At 46.6% G+C, this 19,239-nt stretch overlaps 1 protein-coding gene across 1 annotated transcript; it reads right to left on the bottom strand.

The window, feature by feature from the left end:
* Positions 1-10,543: 10,543 nt before the first annotated feature.
* Znf174 (zinc finger protein 174) lies at positions 10,544-18,917 on the bottom strand. The gene is made up of 3 exons (XM_020156520.2): positions 17,783-18,917; positions 16,537-16,774; positions 10,544-11,626 (listed from the first exon to the last, which is right to left on the bottom strand). Exons 1-3 carry the CDS (start codon positions 18,182-18,184, stop codon positions 11,025-11,027), a joined length of 1,242 nt encoding a protein of 413 aa, XP_020012109.2. The 5' UTR covers positions 18,185-18,917; the 3' UTR covers positions 10,544-11,024.
* Between the last annotated feature and the right edge of the window lie 322 nt (positions 18,918-19,239).

The following is a 19,239-nucleotide window of genomic DNA, read 5'->3' as shown; positions in this document are numbered from 1 at the left end:
TAAAAAGAAGCAGACCCTTGTGACAACCTGGTTGAACCTGTTGGACATTATACTAAATTAGATAAGCAAGACACTGACTTGTGTGTGCAACCTAATAAAAAATTGAATATGTAGAAACAGAATAGAATGGTGGTGGTGAGGGGCAGGTCGGGATGGGAAGACATAGGTGAAAGGGTACAAAGTTGCACTTATTGTAGAATAAGTCTAATATGCAGCATGAGGACTAAGGCTAATAATATCATTTGAGAGATTTGCTGAGAGTCAATTTCATGCTCTCTTACCACCGAAATATTTAAAGTAACTATGTAAGAAGACTGATATTATTTGCTTGAGTAGTTATTTCATTTATATGTAGATATCTCCCAACATCATGTTGTACACTTTAAATATACAATTAAAAAGACACGTGCATCTTGGGGATACACCCAAAAGACTGTGACTCATGTTACTCCAGAGGCACCTGCACACCCATGTTTATTGCGGCACTATTCACAATAGCCAAGTTATGGAAACAGCCAAGATGCCCCACTACTGACGAATGGATTAAGAAAATGTGGTATCTATACACAGTGGAATTCTATGCAGCCATGAAGAAGAACAAAATGTTATTATTCGCTGGTAAATGGATGGAATTGGAGAACATCATTCTGAGTGAGGTTAACCTGGCCCAAAAGACCAAAAATCTTATGTTCTCCCTCATATGCGGACATTAGATCAAGGGCAAACACAAGAAGAGGATTGGACTTTGAGCACATGATAAAGCGAGAGCACACAAGGGAGGGGTGAGGATAGGTAAGACACCTAAAAAACTAGCTAGCATTTGTTGCCTTTAATGCAGAGAAACTAAAGCAGATACCTTAAAAGCAACTGAGGCCAATAGGAGAAGAGGACCAGGAACTAGAGAAAAGGTGAGATCAAAAAGAATTAACCTAGAAGGTAACACCCACGCACAGGAAATCAATGTGAGTCAATGCCCTGTATAGCTATCCTTATCTCAACCAGCAAAAACCCTTGTTCCTTCCTATTATTGCTTATACTCTCTCTACAACAAAATTAGAGATAAGGGCAAAATAGTTTCTGCTGGGTATTGAGGGGGTGGGGGGGAGAGGGAGGGGGCGGGGGGGGGGAGGAGAAATGACCCAAACATTGTAAGCACATATGAATAAAAAAATTTTTAAAAAAGACACGTGCATATATATAAATACAGGGCTTTTAAAAAAAATTGACTTGGTTTATATAGTCCATCCCTGAACCAGCCACTGTGGAGTAAACTGATTGAATTAAATTTCTCATGCACGTGCTCTCTGGGATCTGGGATTGGGGTCATGGCTACCAAAATCACATGGATTAAATGTGAAGAAAAGAGGTGACTTTGCAAGGGATACTTGAGGTTACTGTTTAAAAAAAGAGAGAATGGGTGCTGGGGCTACAAATAACTGATAAATCAGAGTAGAGAATCAGGTATTTAGTAATAAAAATGACTGACATTGCTTAGCATGTGTGAGACCATAGGTTCGAGCCCCAGCACTGCAACAAAAGATAGTTTTTAAAAGAGGCACTAATGTGCTACGCATTTTTCCTGGGTTATCTCACCACTTGCCATTACATGTTACTCATTAGAAAATAGGGCTGGATTGTAGTCACGTGGGAAGTAGCCCAGGGTGACATGCGCACTGGAGGTGTGCGGAGCCGCCTTGCTCCCCAGGAGCTGTGCGGCTGGCAGGAAATCGGGTGTCAGCCTCGAACGCCCAGAGAATGCATCAAGGGAGATCTCGCCACCATCAAGTGAGGGTCCTGACTTTTCCTACGTAGAGTAGGTTCTTCCTGTTTATTTTTTTCCTCTTAGGAATACGATTTCATTTTTACTTTTTTTGTGTGTGTCGTCTTGATTGAAGTAGTTTCCCCCGCTTGACTGGGCTAAGACTGCATGCACGTTGTCAGGGCTCACCATTGTATCTCCAGCACCGAATGGTGCCTGACGCTAGCCGGTATTCGTAAATATTTGTCTTAGGCGTTAAAGAACTTAATGAACGAGGCTCGAGGACAGCCATACCCTCGTTTCCCCTTTTCCAAGTGCGCAGCCGTGTCGCCTCCGCGGAGCGGGAGCCACACATCCCAGCAGGCTCCGCGGCGGCCTCCCTCCTGACTGACAGGTGCAGGAGCAATAGGAGGTGAGGCTTCCTGCCAGGCGGCCCAATCGCGAGCAGGGTCATCAGAATACTTCCTGCGGAGGCCCCGCCCCCATCCTCTACCTGTAGTTTTGAGTCTAGGTGGGTAAAGAGCCCACCTAGGTTATCCTAGGTTGTTGCCTGCCCTCGTCGCATCCCCTCCGGGGTCACCAGGAACATCGGCACCTGGTGACCCAGGGGTTCGGGTCGCATGAGGCCCTGGGGACCCAAGCTAGTGAGTCCGAGACCCCGGAGGAGGCAAGCTCGGCGGCTGCCCTAGCGCTCAGCTCCTTGCTCTGCGAACCCCGTCCCGTGTGAGCTGCGACCAGAGACAGTGGGGACGACCTGTGGTAGGGCTCGCGGGAGAGAGGTCGAGGGGGTGACTCAGACTGAGTAGCGGACAGAGACTGGTGGGGTAAATGAGAACGCGCAGCCAGCGGTGACAAATTTCTATGACTTGGTAGTCGGTGGAGTGAGGGGCGATCTCTTGCCTCGGCAGTGACTAGTGTGACAGTGATACAGAGAACTGATGCAAGCCGGGTTTGGTGGTGTACTCTTGTAATCCCGGCAGGAGGATGAGGATCGCTAGGAGGAGGCTAGCCTGGGCAACCTAGTGAGACCAGACCTTATCTCAAAACGTAAAAACCAACAAACCAACCAATCAAAACCGGGCGCTGGTGGCTCAGCCTGGAATCCTAGCTACTCCGGAGGCAGCGATCAGGGGGATCGTGGTTTGAAGCCAGCCGGGGCAAATAGTCCAGGAGACCCTATCTTGAAAAAAAAAAATAACAAAAATAGGGCTGGTTAAGTGGCTCAAGGTGTAGGCCCTGAGTTCAAGCCTCAGTACAAAAACAAAAACAGGTGAATTCACCTAGCCAGGAAGCCCATTTCTGAGGAGAGCTGAAAGCTAAATAATGACTTGAAGCTAATTGGCTGGAGACTTGTGGAAAGGGTTCAGGGCAGTGGGACAAAGCATAGTGGAGAACTATACAAAGGCCTGACCTAAAGTTCCAGCTGATCCCACATATACTTTGCTTTTCCTGCTCACCTGTAGTGCCTCAGTTTCCAGGGAAAACACAAATTGGCAAACCCAGATGACAAGCCCCACAACAAAGACAGAGTATGACATTCCCAGGGTCAATCCCTGCTGGTCTGAGACTGTCCTCTAAACCCTAAGATGGCTACAAATTTCAGTTCTCCGGACCTCTGTGTCCCCACCCCAGAACTGGGAGGCTCCTGATAAAAGATGCCACCACAGAGGGTGGAACATAACCTGCAAAGCCATGACCGTTGTCAGGTGCTGGTGGTTCCTGCCTGTAATCCTGGCTGCCTGGGGAAGCAGAGATCAGGGGATTGCTCTTTGAAGCCAGCCCCTAGCAAATAGTTTGTGAGACCCTGTCTTGAAAATATCCAACACAAAAAAGGACTGGTGGATTGGCTCAAGTGGCAGAGCCCCTGCCTAGCAAGCATGAGGCCCTGAGTTCAAACCCCAGTACTTCCACTAATAAATAAGTAAAACATGGCCCCGGTCCCGAAATGTCTGTCAGTACATTAGATTCCTCAGCTCAAAGGAGGTAGCTGGCCCAGGGAGGCTCTTAGCTACCTCTGAAACTGCTCAGTAACTAAGCAGATCCTGGGCCTGCAGGAGCTGGAACAATCCTGACCACCCTTAGAGTTCCAGACTAGGTTCAGGACTGGCGTCCTGAGAGTGACAAGAGGTAGCAACCCTGATGGAGGAGTCCCAGAGAAAGCTCCGGGAATGAGGGTACTGGGTGACAGGAGTCAGAGAGTGAACACTAGATAGGTGATTAGCTTATTTCCTTAGGAAAAGTAAGCAGGGGCAAACCTACCACGTGTCACTCATTGCTTCCTCTTCACTTGGGTCCTGTCCCCAAGGCCTCTCCACACCATTGAGCTCTGAGGTTCACTTTTATTTTGGTCAAGGTAGAACCAAGCTTTCAAGGTATAGACAGCTCGGAGGAGAGCAAAAAAGAAAATGAAAGAGCAGTTTACTAAGGAAACAGGTAGCCGTACCATGCCTGAGTAAGTGGCTACTTGCCTCACTAAAGATGGAACTTGGAAGCCCAATCCCACTGTCCTACGGTGTTTTGTGGTCAGTCTGTTGCAGCAGTGTGATCAGCTAACTCACACCTGGTGAGGAAGTGATTTTTGTCTAGTTGAACAAATTGATTAGTGTACTAAAAAACTACTGAATTCCATACTTTATAAGGAAGAATTTTATGGAATGTGAATTATATCTCTATTAAAAAAGATAAACCTTTGCCAGGCATGGTGGTGAAAATTTTTTCCATGAAGAACTTTCCATGGGTTATGTTTGTTCTTCCCTGAAGCATATGTCTGACTTGTGGCTGATCTCTGGCAGCCTAATCTCTAATTCCCCCAATATCAGGGGGACTCTTTTTTTTTTTTCCTAGTGAGACTGAAGTTTGAACTCAGGGCTTCTCACTTGCAAAGCAGGAGCTCTACCACTTGAGCCACGCCTCCAGTCCATTTTGCTCTGGTTATTTTGGAGATTGGGTCTTGGGAACTACTTGCCTGGATTTGCCTCCAACCACAATCCTCCTCATCTCAGCCTTCCAAGTAGCTAGGGTTATAGGAGTGAGCCACCAGTGCCCAGCCAGAGGGATGCTTATTGTCCTCTTCTAGAGCAGCCCCTCTTTCCTAGGGCATTTTCCTGTTCAATGTGATTTATGTCTCAAAATTGGGCATTCAGAGGCATGTTCTCCAGAGGTTTCTGGGTCCCCAAACTACTTCACCCAAACTTTGTCCTCAAACATACCACCTGGCAGCTTTCTTCCCTACATTTAGAGCAATTTGTATTACAAAGACTTCATTTTGTGTGGGACGTTCTAGAGACCGTAGCAGGATTCCCTATCTTCCTGTCCCCTCATCTTGCCCATTCCTTGTCCAAGGTACTCATGGGAACAGTGGGCAGAGGCCTGTTTGAACTGAAATCAACTAGCAGAGCCCCAAAGTGGAATGTTTCACCTTCTCATGAGAGCTCAGTACTAGTGTAGCGGGTGTGGTAGAGGGATCTGAGCAACAGGTAGAGTGTGGACAGTCTTTCTTGCAGTAGTAGACTTGATTCTGGAAATGCTGGAGAGAGGAGTGGGGGTACTCAGAGGCAGACTTGTTCACTTGCTGACATTTTACGTTGCTCAGTGGTTTGCACTTTTGTCCCATGGCACTGTTGCCTTGGGGCAGTAGGAAACTCAGTGTGCTAGAGACATAAGATCACATTCTCTCAAAGCTCACAGAGCAGGCAGTAGTGTTTCCTTCTTGCCATTGAAGAAACAGGCTCTGAAAGAGAAACTAGAGGTGGGTCTGGATCCAGGTCTGTCCAAAGCCAAAGCCCATGCAACCTGGCTATGCTGAATTGTCTCCAACAATACCTTCTTTAAGTTTTCAAAAAGTAATATTTTACTTTAAAATATTTTGCTTTAAAACTCTTCCCCAGCCAGTCATCAGTGGCTCACAACTGTCATCTCAAGCTATGAGCGAGGCTGAGATCAGGAGGTTTGTGGTTCCATGCCAGCCCAGGAAAAAAAGTTCAGGGGACCTCATCTGAAAAAAAGCTAGGTGTTGTGGTGTATGCCTATCATCCCAGCCATGGAAGAAGGCTTAAAATAGGAGAATCTCTGGTCCAAGCTAGCCTGGGCAAAAAGCAAGACCCTGTATCCAAAACAATCAGTGTTTTAAAGGAAAGGCAGGGGTGGGGGGCTGTAGGTGTGTTCCTGAGTTCAAAGCCCAGTACTACATAAAACAACAAACAACAACAAAAACTCTTTCCCATGGTCTTTCTTCTGAAAACTCTGGCTCCCTGTGCCCTCTACCCCTCTGCAGTCAGTACCTGAGCATTTCCTAAGCCTGTGACAGATTCCTAACATCCATCAATTCAGACATGCCCCTCTGTTGAACGTAAGACACTGCTCCTGTCCTCTCAGGACAAGACTAGGTCTTCAGTACAGGTGTGTCTGCCACATAGCCCCTACCACCACATACACAGACATGCCCATGTCCTCATACCTCATAGTCAGATCTAATAAAGCCCTAATTTATAACCTCCATAATAAAATTCTCTGTTTTTAAGTATTTATCAGGTGCAGCCATCACACCAGAAAGAAACCCTATACAGGATACGAAATGTGAATATTGCAAAAATAAGAGTGAAAAGTAATAATTTACTGCTACATTTAAATTCAATTAAATACATTTTCTTTAGAGACTATTGTGTTTTAGGATTTTCTTGGGATAAAAAGTATAAACAATAGTCACCTTCAAAAGCTTACAGTTTAGTTGGGGAGGTAAGGCCAAAACTAAATGCCTTTAGTACATCACCTGCATTATGAGAAATGCTAAATTAAAGAAATTAAAAAAAAAAACCCTATACTCACTAGCATCACCCCCACCTCATAATCTGTAGCAGCCACTAACCTACTTTTTGTTTCTGTGGATTTGCCTATTTGGACATTTCACATAAATGAAACCATACAATATGTAGCTTTGATATCTGTTTTCTTTCACTGAACCTAATGTTTTTTTTTTTCCTTTTTCGCAGTACTGGGGTTTGAACTTAGGGCTCAAGCTTGCTAGGTAAGCAATCTACCAATTGAGCCATGCCCCTACCCCTTCCTGCTTGTTATTTCTCAGATAGGGTCTCAAACTTTTTTCCCCCAGGGCTGGCCTTGGATTGTGATCCTCCTATCTCTGCCTTCTGCAGGTGATTACGACTATGAGCCACCTTGCCAAGCTTGTTCTCTGAGATAGAGTCTCACTAACTTTTTGCCCAGGCTGACCTCAAACTGCAATACTCTTTCTTCACCTTCCCAAAGTAGCCCGGATTACAGGAAAAGATCCTTTTTTTTTTTTTTACCTTTTTGATGGTCCTACAGTTTGAACTCAGGCACTTGTGTTGGCTAGGCAGGCACTCTTCCACTTCAGCTGTGCCCCAGCTAGCCTAATGTTTTCATGTTCACCAGTGCTATAGCATGTGTCAGTGTTTTATTCATTTTTATACTTGACTAATATTCAGTTGTACAGATGGACCATATTCTGTGTATTCATTCTGTCCACCATTTTCTTTCTTGGGACATGTCCCCCTGTAAATTTTATGTGCTCCTATCTAATACATAAGAGTCAAGGTGGTGGTGGCATACTTGGTTACAACCCCAAATCAGGAAAAGCACCTAGAATCCTTTTTTCCTGAGCAACTCTATAAACCTGGGACATCTGTTTTCTCTTCTCCACTCACATGCTTCTCAGAGACTTTGCTTCCTCAGCTCATCTTTCTCATCCTCCATCCTCCTTAGTTCAGGCCTTCAACAGATTCAGTAAGAATAACCACTGGTGAGAATGTAAAATGGTGTAGCCACTTTGGAGAACAGTTTGGTGCTTTCTAGTAAAATTAAGCATAGAATCATCATATAACTCAGCAATTCCACCTTTAGGTATGTACCCAAGAAAAATGAAAACAAAAAAAAAAAAAAACATTGAAAACAAATATTTTTAGGGCTGGGAATGTGGCTTAAGCAGCAGAGCTCTTGCCTAGCAAATGCAAGGCCCTGAGTTCAAACCCCAGTAATGCCAAAAAAAATCATACCAATGTTTATAGCAGCATAATAGACAAAAAGTGGAAATAACCTAGATGTGTCACAGTGGATGTGTGGATGAACAGAATACAATGGAGTATCATTTGGCAATGAAAGGAATATAGTCATGCTACATGCTACAACATGTATGTATGCAGGAATGGGGAGTGACTACTATTGGTTAAGGGGTTTCTTTCTGGGACGTTGACAATATAAAATTAGACCAAGGTGATAGGTACACAACTCTGTGAATACACTGTTCTATCATCATTGAACTGTACACTTTAAATGCAGGAATTGCCTGGTATGTGAAACAGCTTGATAAAATAGTAAGAAAACAGCATTTTCTGTTTAGAATCAGTGCAATCTGTTGCGCTGCCAGGAGTTGCTGCTTTTATGCTGGGAGTGACAGTGTAATGGGTGGGTTTGCAAGTAGATGGAAACGCTCCAGAGAGTTCTGTGATGTGGGGCCCCATTATCCCTGGCGCTTCCTCTTCTGAAGGCAACTCAAGGAGCAAACATCCCTCACAGGAGTCATCCCCACTCCGACATGGCTAAGTGCCAAGGCAAGGTCTTGGAAAGATGGAGAAACCTACAGGCTGCCCCACAGGCAAAGGCTGCCCATGAAAGGAGAAGGGCCTTTGTCTTGTCTTGCGGTGCTGTAAACGGAAGCTGGTTGCAAGCCAGCAGGTCAGTGTCTCAGGCTGAGGCTCCACTGCACCATTCAGGGGCAAAGGAGATGACCGGACCTCTACATCTGAATACAGGACCCAGGGGCCTTCTTCAGGGTCACTGACACATTTGACACCTTTGGGAAAAGAATGATGTTTAGAGTGATTCTGACACATTTATTCAAGGTCCACATCTGAACAGGTACCCAGAGACACTAAGATTAGACAATGACTGATTTGGGTTCTAAAGATAGGAATCATACCTAGCACCAAAAACTGATTTAAGGCAGTGTCCCAGTGCCAACCCTGTGGAACTCTGTATTCCTTCTCTTTTTGGAGCTCCTCTTTCATAACCAAGTTGACTCAAGACGGACGGGTGTGGTAGGCTAAATCATGGCACCCAAAGTATATTCACGTCCTAATCCCTAGAACCTGTGAATGTTACTATATATGGAAAAAGGGAATATACAGATGTCAGTAAAGATCTTGAAGTGAAGAGACTGTCCAGGTGGGCACAATATAATCCTAGTGGCCCTTATACAAGGGAGGTAGGAGGGCCAGAGTCAGAGAAGGTGATGTGATGACAGAGTAAAGGAATGAACTTTGAAGGTGGACAAAGGAACCACAATCCAAAGAATACAGGTGCTACTAGGAGCTGAAAAAGTAAAGCAAACAAGTTCACCACTCGGCTTCCAGAGGAACCGGCTCTGCCCATAGCTTGATTTTGGCCTAGAGAAACTGATTTCAGACTTCTGACCACTAGAGGCCAGCAGGGACTCTCCCTCACCTGACAGCCCCTCAGGCAAGACTGCTGCTAGGTTGAGTACACTTAGGGTGTGGAATCAAGCAGGGTGGCTCACCCGTGATAGTAGCTTGCAGCTGAAGTCTGCCCAGGGCTCTTTTTTTTTTTTTTGCTTTCAATTACTTTTCAGATAGGGTCTCCCACTTTTTACTTGGAGCCAGCCTAGGACCTCTTCCTCTCATATAGCTAGGATTATAAGTGGGAACAATCATGCCTGACCAAAGGCAGCTCTTGTGAGCCAGAAGAGGGAGAACAGAGTAGGGTATGGCAGTAATGAAAGGAAGCAGTACAGAAAGGCCCCAAGTGAGGACTCACAGGTGTTCCTGTCTTCTGCAGTTAGGAGGGCAGAAGAGCACAGACTGCAGCCCTGACTGGATTGCCAGTGGCCTGGAACTGATGCTTTAGAGAGAATGCTACCTGCCCAAAATTCTGCATGACGCAGTGTTCCAATCTGCCAGCAGTCCTCCCTAGACTGAGAAATGGGCTGGCAACCAGGGTGACCCAGAATTGTATGTATATGGACTATGTTTTCATTTCCACTTTGGGAAACTGAGAGGGTGGGATTGTATGATCTCTCAGGCTTAGTTCCAGACTCTGAATATTTTGTGTAAATATATTTTGTCAAGACTTTTGAGGTACAATTTAGAGATCATAAAATCAACCAAGTTGTGCCACCGTCATTGTAATCTGGTTTTAAACACAGTTATACTTCCAGTCACATGATCTACAGGAGAATGGCAGATTTCCCCTCACATTCCCTTCTCCATGCAGCTTTTCACCACCTCCTGGGTTGGGTCGTAGTGGCTATGCGCATTTCCTTTTGCTACCATCACCATCATCATCATCTACTGGGACTGGGGTTTGAACTTAGGGCTTTCCTGTTGCGAGGCAGGTGTTCTACCACTTGAGCCACTTCTCTAGCCCTGATTTTCCTTTCTAAATCAAAGGTGCTTTGATACAAAACAATCCCTCAAGTGCAATCTTTTTGTTTTGTTTTTTGGTAAAGACACCATCTACTTACTTAGAAATTCTCTTTCTCTCTCTGCAGTACTAGGGCTTGAACTCAGGACCTTCACCTTGAGCCACTCCACCAGCCCTATTTTTGTGAAGGGTTTTTCACAAACCTTGTGAACTGTTTGCCTGGACTGGCTTCGAACTGCAATGCTCCTGATTTCTGCCTCCTGAGTGGCTAGGATTACAGGTGTGAGCCACCCCAGCCTGGAAGTTCTCTCTTCACACAAACACGTACATAATCTAATCTTTTCTTTGTTATGAATAGTTAGGAGTCACAGAGAGAATATTAGGGGATTTATTTTCCAATTAACATTGCATTGGGATTTTGATGAATTGCTCAAGTGTACAAATGAAAAATAATTGTCTGGAATGATAGCAAATGCACAACTCTATATGGAATTTTCCCTTTAACATACTTTAGAAGATAAATAAAGCAATGGAGAGAATTTAACAATGAGGGGCCACCTGCAAGGTCATCCTGCTTCTCCATCAGTGGTGACTCCCCCTTCTCTGCAGGGATTGCAGTTCTCTTTGTCCCTACACTCAAACCTGCCATCATCTCTTCACTCTGATGCCGTGCTTGGTCAGGGCCCTGTCAGCCTCTTCTGGAACTCCTTGCCAGCCAAGTGTGCACCACCACACTGCAAGGGCCACTTGCACTCTTTGTAATTCACGCTGATGGTCTGTGATTTACATGCAAGTCAGGGGAAGGAGAGACATGAAGCCTTTCCCAGGGACTCTAAAACACACAGGGCCCCTTTCAGTCCCCATGGTGGAGCCTGTGGTGCTGATGGAGGTTTGAGCTCTGGCGAAAGCTTTTCCCACACTGGCCACACTGGTAGGGCTTCTCCCCAGTGTGGATCCTCTGGTGCAGTTTCAGGGTTGACTGCCGCCCAAAGCAGTTTCCACACTCCCCACAGGTATAGGGCCTCTCTCCTGTGTGCACTCTCCTGTGTCGTTTCAGCTCTGAATTCCATGTGAAGCTTTTCCCACAGTCATCACACTTATAAGGTTTCTTCGCCAAGTGAGTTGCCTGGTGACTGAGACGCTGCAAACGACTGCTCAGGCTTCTTTTACCTCCTTTGCTTTTCTTTAGCTCTCTCAGTGGTTGACTTTTAAGGGGGCCACTGATGTATTCCAGTTCCTTGCAATGTCTCTGGTGGTGAGCAAATGGCTTCTGGGCATTTGGGGGACTGACCTGCCTCCGGGACAAACGGGGTTCACTCAGGTTCACCGCTGCTGGTTCAGGGCTCTGCAGGCCATTCCCTTTGGCTCTGCCAGCTGATGCTGCACGTGGCTTGGCTCCTTTGGCCCCTTCCTGTTGTGGGTTTTCCTTGTTGTCACTTCTCGTTCTGGAATCCTCTATAATTAGAAAGAATATGATTCATTTGCTGCCCTTGGAAGAAAGAACTTTAGCAAGAGTTATAACACACAGTGTGAGGCTTCTCAAACATGGCGTCCGTTGGCAATCTGCATTAGGTTCCACTGGGGCATTGTTGACAGTTAGGCTCCCTGCCTCGACCCTGAAGCTGAGGAGCCAGGACCTTTGAGGGTTGGGCCTGGGAATTACAGTTAAGGGGTGTTTCTGATTTATATTACAGTTAGGAACCAAGTCCTCCAACCCTTTCTCCTTCCTATCTTTAGGGAAAGGTTTAGGAAAAGCAAACCCATCAGAACTGGGTGTCAACTAATGAATGAAAAAAGAGAGTTGAAGTTTTACTTATGTTTTGAGACAGGGCCTCACTATGTTGCCCAGGCTGGACTTGAACTTCCAGGTTAAATGATTCTCCTGCCTTATCCTCCGAAGTAGGTGGGACTACAGGCTCACACAACAGCACCTGACTGAGAGTTAAAATTTTAACACTGCAAATAATTATTTGAGCACATAATTATATGGTCACTCACATGGACACTGACAACCCCTTTCTCATCAAAGAGTGCTAAATTCAGTGATGTGGTGTCTTCTCTCATTACAAAGTTGACAGCATAATTGTTCAGAAACTGGAACATGGGCTAAACATGTCCTAATTACAGAAATATGTCCACCTTCTGATGGCCATGATGGAGGCCTGGGATGGGAACAGGCTGGAATGGCCCATGGGCAGCTGGAGGACTTGAACAGCACTATCAGCAGCACCTCCTGTGAGGTGGAAAATGTGAGTGTGCTGCTCAAGATGGTAGACACTGGCATCATGCAACATACATGGCTGCTGAGTATTTGAACTGTGGCTAGTGTGCCTGAGGAACTGAAATGTGAATTTTATTTATTTTTATTCAAATTTAAGTAATCAGCCCAAACAGTTACAGCCAATTGCTTTTCATAAGGATCCTGAAGACAGTTCAGTAGGGGAAGTGATTACCTTTTCAACAAATGGCACTGAACCGCTGGATTTCCACAAGCAAAAGAATGAAGTTGAACCCTGCTGTGATCTGAATATTTACGTCCTACCACCAAATACATATATTGACAATCCCCAGGATAGGAGTGTTGGGAGGTGGGGCATCTGGGAGGTGATTAGGTCATAAGGATGGAGCCCTCATTAGTGCCCTTATAAAAAATGTCAGTGTGGGGCCGGAAGCATGGCTCAAGTGGTAGAGCACTTGCCTGGTAAGCCTCAAGGCCCTGAGTTTAAATACCAGAGCTGCCAAAAAAAAAAAAAGCACCAGTGTTTCTCCCTTTGCTTTCACCCATGTAAGTACACATAGCAAGTGTCCTCACATAGAATAAATGGACAGTCCCCAACACTGTGTCTGCTGGTGCCTTGCCCTTCAACTTCCCAGCCTCTGGAACAGTTAGAATTCAATTCTGTTGTTCTTAAATTACCTAGTCTAAGGGACTTTGTTATTGTCCCTTATTATCTATGGATTAAAATAGGACCCTACCTTGCTCCACATTAAAAATTTTATTCAAAATGGACCAAAGACCTAAATAATAAAAGCTAAACTGCTTTCTCTTTGAAGAAAATGTACCTGAACATCTTTGCTGCTTTGGATTAGACAATGGTATTTTAGATATGACACCAAAAGCACAAACGAACAGATAAAGTAGACTGTATCAAAATGAACAAACACTTGTGCTTCAGTGGACACCATCAAGAAACTGAAAGGAGGACTGGTGGAGTGGCTCACATGGTAGAGCACCTGCCTAGCAAGTGTGAGGCCCTGAGTTCAAACCCCAGTACCACAAAAAAGAGGGGAACTGAAAGGACAGCCCACATAATAGGAGAAAATGATAGACAAGATCCAGTATCCACAATATGTAACTAAGTCTTAAAACAATGAAAGGACAAATCACCCACACTAAAAATAGGCAAAGCACATGAGTAGGTATTTCTCCAAAAGATATGCACTGTCCAACAGATGCTCCTATGCTTGTGAACATTCCCAGGAATGTTCATTGGTTGGGCGTCAGCAAAACATTATTGATCACTCGGGAAAGGCAAATCAAAGCCTAAAGGAGGCCCATATCACACTCAGTATGATGGCCGTAATAAAAAGATTGACAGTAACAAGTGCTGTCAAGGACGTGGAGAAATCAGAATCCTCACACTTTCTTGGTGAGAATGTAAAACGTGCAGCCACTTTAGAAAATGGTTTGGTGGCTCACGCCTGTAATCCTAGCTACTCGGGAGGTAGAGATCAGGAGGATCTTAGTTTGAGGCCAGCCCAGGCAAATGGTTCACAAGACCCCATCTCCAAAATACCAGAGCAAAATGGACTGGAGGTGTGGCTTAAAGCAGTAGAGTGCCTGCTTTGTAAGCTCAGCTCAAACCTGAATTCAAATCCCAATGCCACACACACAAAAAAAGTTAGACATAGAGTTACCTATGACATAGCAAGTCCACTCCTGGTATATACCCAAGAGAAATGAAAACATAGGTCCAGATAAAACTTGTACACAAATGTTCACAGTAACATTTTTTATAATATCCCAAGGTAGAAACAACCCAAAAGTCCATCAACTGATAAACATGTGGTCTATCCACACAATGTATATTATTCAGCCATAAAAAAGTAATGAAGCACTGACCGAGGCTACAGCATGGATACTACTTCAAAACACAGGGAAAGGGGCTGGGGATGTAGCTCAGTGGTTAAGTATTTGCCTAGCATGCAGAAGGCCCTGGGTTCGATCCCCAGTACCGCAAGAAAGAAAACACAGGGAAAGAAGCCAATACAGAAGGCCATATATTAGATGAGTGCATTTGTATGAAATGTATGTAAACTAAGCAAATCCACAGAGACAAAAATATAAAGATCAGTAGTTTGCAGGAGCTAGGAGAAGGGATGAATGGGGAGTGGTTGTCAGTGGGTTTTGGGTTTCTCTCTGAGGTGATGAAAACGTTCTAGAGTTAGATAGTGGTGAAGGTTGTACAACTTGGTGAATGTATTAAAAACCACTGAACTACAGACTTGGAAGGGATGAACTATAATATGTGACTCACATCTCGACAGTACAGTTGGAATTCTCCCACGTGGCTAGTGGCTACTGTATTAGACGGGGCAGCTCTGAAGCAAGGCGCTGGCGGATCTTTGTGATGGGCGTACAGGATTCTCCCTTCCCGGGGACTGGATGAAAGTAGACAGAGACAGCACACACACTCACATCCACTGCCTCTGCTGAGCTAGCAGACAGGAGGGTTGTAGCCCACTTTCTTCAGGACCATGAAGGCCACAGGTTAGAGGCAGGACCTAGCAGAGTCACATGCTCTCCCAGAACGCCTCCATTTCCTGACTTGTGAGCATAATCAAACCGAAGTGCAATGGCTGGGTGACCCAGCAATGTTCATATGCTGAGATCCTAACTCACGTGGAAATATATTAAGAGGCAAAGTACTAAGAGGATTAGGATTTGTGCCCTTATGAAAGAGGCCTGAGGGAGCTGGCTTGTCCCTTCTGCCATGTGAAGATACAGACAGAAGCTGGCAGTCTGCAACCCAGAAGAGGGCACTCACCAGAAACCAACCATGCTAGTGCCTGACTTTGGACTCTCCAGGCTCCAGAACTGTGAAAAATAAATTTCTGTTGCTTATAAGCTATCCATGTTCTAGTATTTTGTGATAGCAGATGAAAGGACTGTGACACAAAGTGTTTCACTGAATGCAGAAAACAAGGCTCTGGTCAGTCTTCTTGTAACCCCCCTCTCTAACCTTTTGACTGGATCCTGTGTGCACATCACCAGGACTGGCCAAGTGTCCGTCAGTCAGCCTCTCTGATAGCTGTGTAAGGAACATGGCCAGCGATCACACTGGTGTGGAACAGAGACAGATAGGGAAATAGAAACAAGGGTTTAAAACACAATGCCACACAGGAGGAACTTTTTTTAAGAACTTTTTGTTTTGGGCGGTACTGGGATTTGAATTCAGGGCCTTGCACTTGCTAGGCAAGGCTCTACCAGTTGAGCCACACACCCAGCCCTTTTTAGTTATTTTATTTATTTACTTATTTTTTTTTTTTGGTGGTACTGGGGTTTAAACTCAGGGCCTCACGCTTTTTAGGCATGCGCTCTACTACTTGAGCCAATCTGCCAGCTCCTTTAATTATTCTTTGAAAAGGGTTTCATGTTTATACCCAGGTAGGCCTGGACTGCAATCCTTGTTTATGCTTCCTGTCTGCAGTGGGATGACAGGCACAAGCCCCAAGACCCAGCTTTTATTGGTTGAGATGGGGTCTTGGGAACTTCATGCTTGGGCTGACCTCAAACTGTGATCCTCCCAATCACTGCCTCCTGAGTAGCTGGGATTACAGGCACGGGTCACCATGCCCAGTTGGGAAGGACATTCTTTAGGCTCCTTCTAAATATGAGAGTACTCTAGCACTTTATTTGATAGGTTGTTTGTTTTTGGTGGGACTGGGGTTTGAACTCAGGGCTTTGTGCTTGCAAAGCAGGTTCTCACCATTTGATTAACATTTCCAGCCAGAGACCACTGTAAATAATGAAACTCAGCCACAGCTGAGTTCCACACATGGGAGTCCATCAATGTCCATATGTGGATCTGTCTTCAATATAAGGAGCTCTGAAAGGGACACAAAGTAGGTACTAAAATATTATGTCAGATATTCTTTCACAGAAAATGACAAAAACACTCCTTATTTATGGTATCACTACCATTTTAACTAGTGAAATATTTTAGGGAATAAACTATTACATCTAAAAGGTGGGTACACACAAACACACACACACTCACATGGTGTATGCCTTTGCAGAAGCATGAGATGCTTTGATGGAAATAAAGAGCTGATGAGAGGGAAAGAGGAAGCAGAATGTTTACCTGTCCCAGTCAATTTGGAGGCTGGTTCCTGAAGGAGTGGGGATTTCTCCCAGTGGTGAGGGCTCGGCTGGTCATGGGATCCCTCCTGGGACAGATTCTCCTGGGAAGGATCCTCTGGAGAGCTCTCCCTAAGATCTCTTCTAGGAGTTTGTGGTTGAAAGTCTGGCAGTTCCTGTTCTCCAAGCTGAGCTCCAGTTTTCTCCAAAAGCACCTTCTGCCCCTGCATACACACAGCCACCTAGGAAGAAACCCTACCCATTAATGCTTCAAAGACTGGCAGAGCACAGCTTTCCTGCTCACTGCTGTGTAATGACCCCTTTTCCTTGGGAACTCATTGTAATGGCCAGAGGTGAACCTTTTTAGAGAACACCAAGACTCCAAGGGAAGGGCATGCAGAATGACAGGAATGAGGCTGCTTCACGCCAGCCAATACCTCCTGAGTGGCTGCCCCTAAAGCTTGGGCCTTTCAAGAGACCTAGGTCATCAGAAGAGAGCTGGTACAATATCGGAGTCAGTCATGACACTGGCCCATCAGATTCCCACAGTAAACCCCACCTCCTCCCTACTGCTGGTAGGAACAGGTCCTGTAGGAACAGAAGTAGTATGGTGAGGGACCACTGAAAACCACTCTTAATAAACTGTTCTGCCACAGGCACTTCTGGCAGAGGTCCACTAGTAGTAGAGGTCTAAGAAAAGTGCCCCATCTGTTCCCTGACAGGTTCCACTTCCCAAAGCACATCTCCCTCCTAGGCCCTGGCTGGGGTCTGCCTGGGGAAGATGAGGAGGAAGGAATAGCAACACTGGGGAACTGAGCTGAAAATTTCTGATTCAAAGGCAGTATGGCAGGCGCTTCACTGGAACAAAGCCCAGTAACTTTCCCCACACTGAAATTCCAGCCAACTGGCTGCTCCTGCCTGCTAAGAATTCTGATTGTAGAAAAACTTTGAGAGGAATGGGCCAGGGAATTCTGACAGCAGAGAGTCAAGAACCTTAAAGCTACTTCTGGGTTCGTGAGGTTCGTAAAGGAATAAGAAGCTTGGCCCTCTGCTTCCTCACTGGATGACAGTAGCTGGGTTTTATGAAAACCTATCATAACTCAGGGGGGTTCCCAAATACAGGCTGGAAGCAACTTCTGAAGCCATCCAGTCCTTCTGGACCCTTGTCTAAATACGGATGGAATACGGAGACCAAACACTACCTAGATGAGAAAGAAATGCTGGGGACCCAGACGGAGGCCCCTTCTTACCCACTGCTTTGGTTTCTTGGATGCTCTATGAAAATCTTCCACCAGGGTCACGATCTCCTTGCTGCTCACTGGACACCGATGCCTGACCCGGGCCTGGATCTCTGGGGGCAGGATGATCAGGAACTGCTCCATCACCAGGAGCTCCAAAATCTGTTCTTTGGTGTGCAACTCAGGCTGCAGCCACTGCCGGCAGAGCTGTTGCAGCCGGGAAAGCGCCTCTTGGGGTCCAGACACCTCTTGATAGCAAAACCGTCGGAAGCTCTGGCGGGAGAGCTCCGGGTCAGGGCAGTGTTTTGGCTGATCGGGCACCCGTTTCTCTTCTAGCTTTGCTATGATGTGTCTGTCTTGCTTGGAGGAAGCCTGAGTGGGTGAGCTCAAAGTTATCTCCATTTTAGCTGCCATGCTGACGGCTCAAGCAACAACTCTCTCCTTGTAAACAGCTCAAGCCTTTGGGATCATGGTCCTGGAAAAGTCTCTCTGAATGCTAGAAAAATGGCAGAAAAGGAGCTCCTCTGAAGACGTTAGGGAGGACGGATGCAGAGGCAGGGCCTTCTCATTTGCTGGCCTTTACCCCAAACTCAAGACAACACCGTCCTTGTGCGTGGGAAGAGTTTTTCTTCCGTCACTTTCTTTGAACTGTCTTGCAAAGCAGAAAAGTCATAACGACCTACAAGGGCTCTGGGGAAGACTTTTCTTTTATTTCGGTAATAAGCACACAGGGTCTCGGACGCGATGAGCGACCCGATTTGATGCGCAGGCAGAGGGACCCGGGGAGAAGTTCTAGCGGTCTGACAGGCAGCGTGCACCGGCTCTCCCGCAGCCCTACTGGCGTGTACCTCGGGCACTTGCGTAGCTGAGGAGGACCCCGGCGCGAGTCGGGGGTCGCAAGTGCACGCAGCGGCCAGACGCCACAGGCCCAGACGCTCTGGCCCCGCGGCCCAGCTGGCCTGGGCCTGAACGCGGCTGCCGCAATGGGACGCGCAGCTCCTCGGCGCGACTGGGTGCGAGCTAGGGCTGGCGCCTGCGACACCACGGACCCGAGCTTCACAGCTCCCCGCGCCCACCTGCGGCCAACTCACCTCTCTGGGGCGGGAGACCCGGAGCCCAGAAGCACTGGCCAGGGGCGGGGCGGGAGCCGCTAGCCACCGAGACGCCCAATGATTGGGAGGAGCCACCGCGGGAGGGCCCGCCTCCGCCCCAAGGGATTGGCTGTTCGGGAACGTCCTCCTCGTCCATTGGCTTCTACGTCTGTCAATATGGTCGCAGCGCACCCTGGGAATGGTAGTCCAGTGGTTCAGCCCACGAGCGTGCGCAGTGGGCAACCTGCCCGGCTGACTTGGCGGTGGGCAGAGGGGAGTTTGGGATGTTGAAAGCGCTGGGATCGCGTGAGTCCTTCGCAGGCTCGCAACCGGGAGGGCTCACGGCCCCGCCCCATGTCGGTCCGGGAAGCTCTTGGG

This window comes from Castor canadensis, chromosome 17 (genome assembly GCF_047511655.1).
Source record: "Castor canadensis chromosome 17, mCasCan1.hap1v2, whole genome shotgun sequence".
Lineage (NCBI taxonomy): Eukaryota > Metazoa > Chordata > Mammalia > Rodentia > Castoridae > Castor > Castor canadensis.
This window is presented reverse-complemented; position numbering and strand designations above follow the sequence as displayed.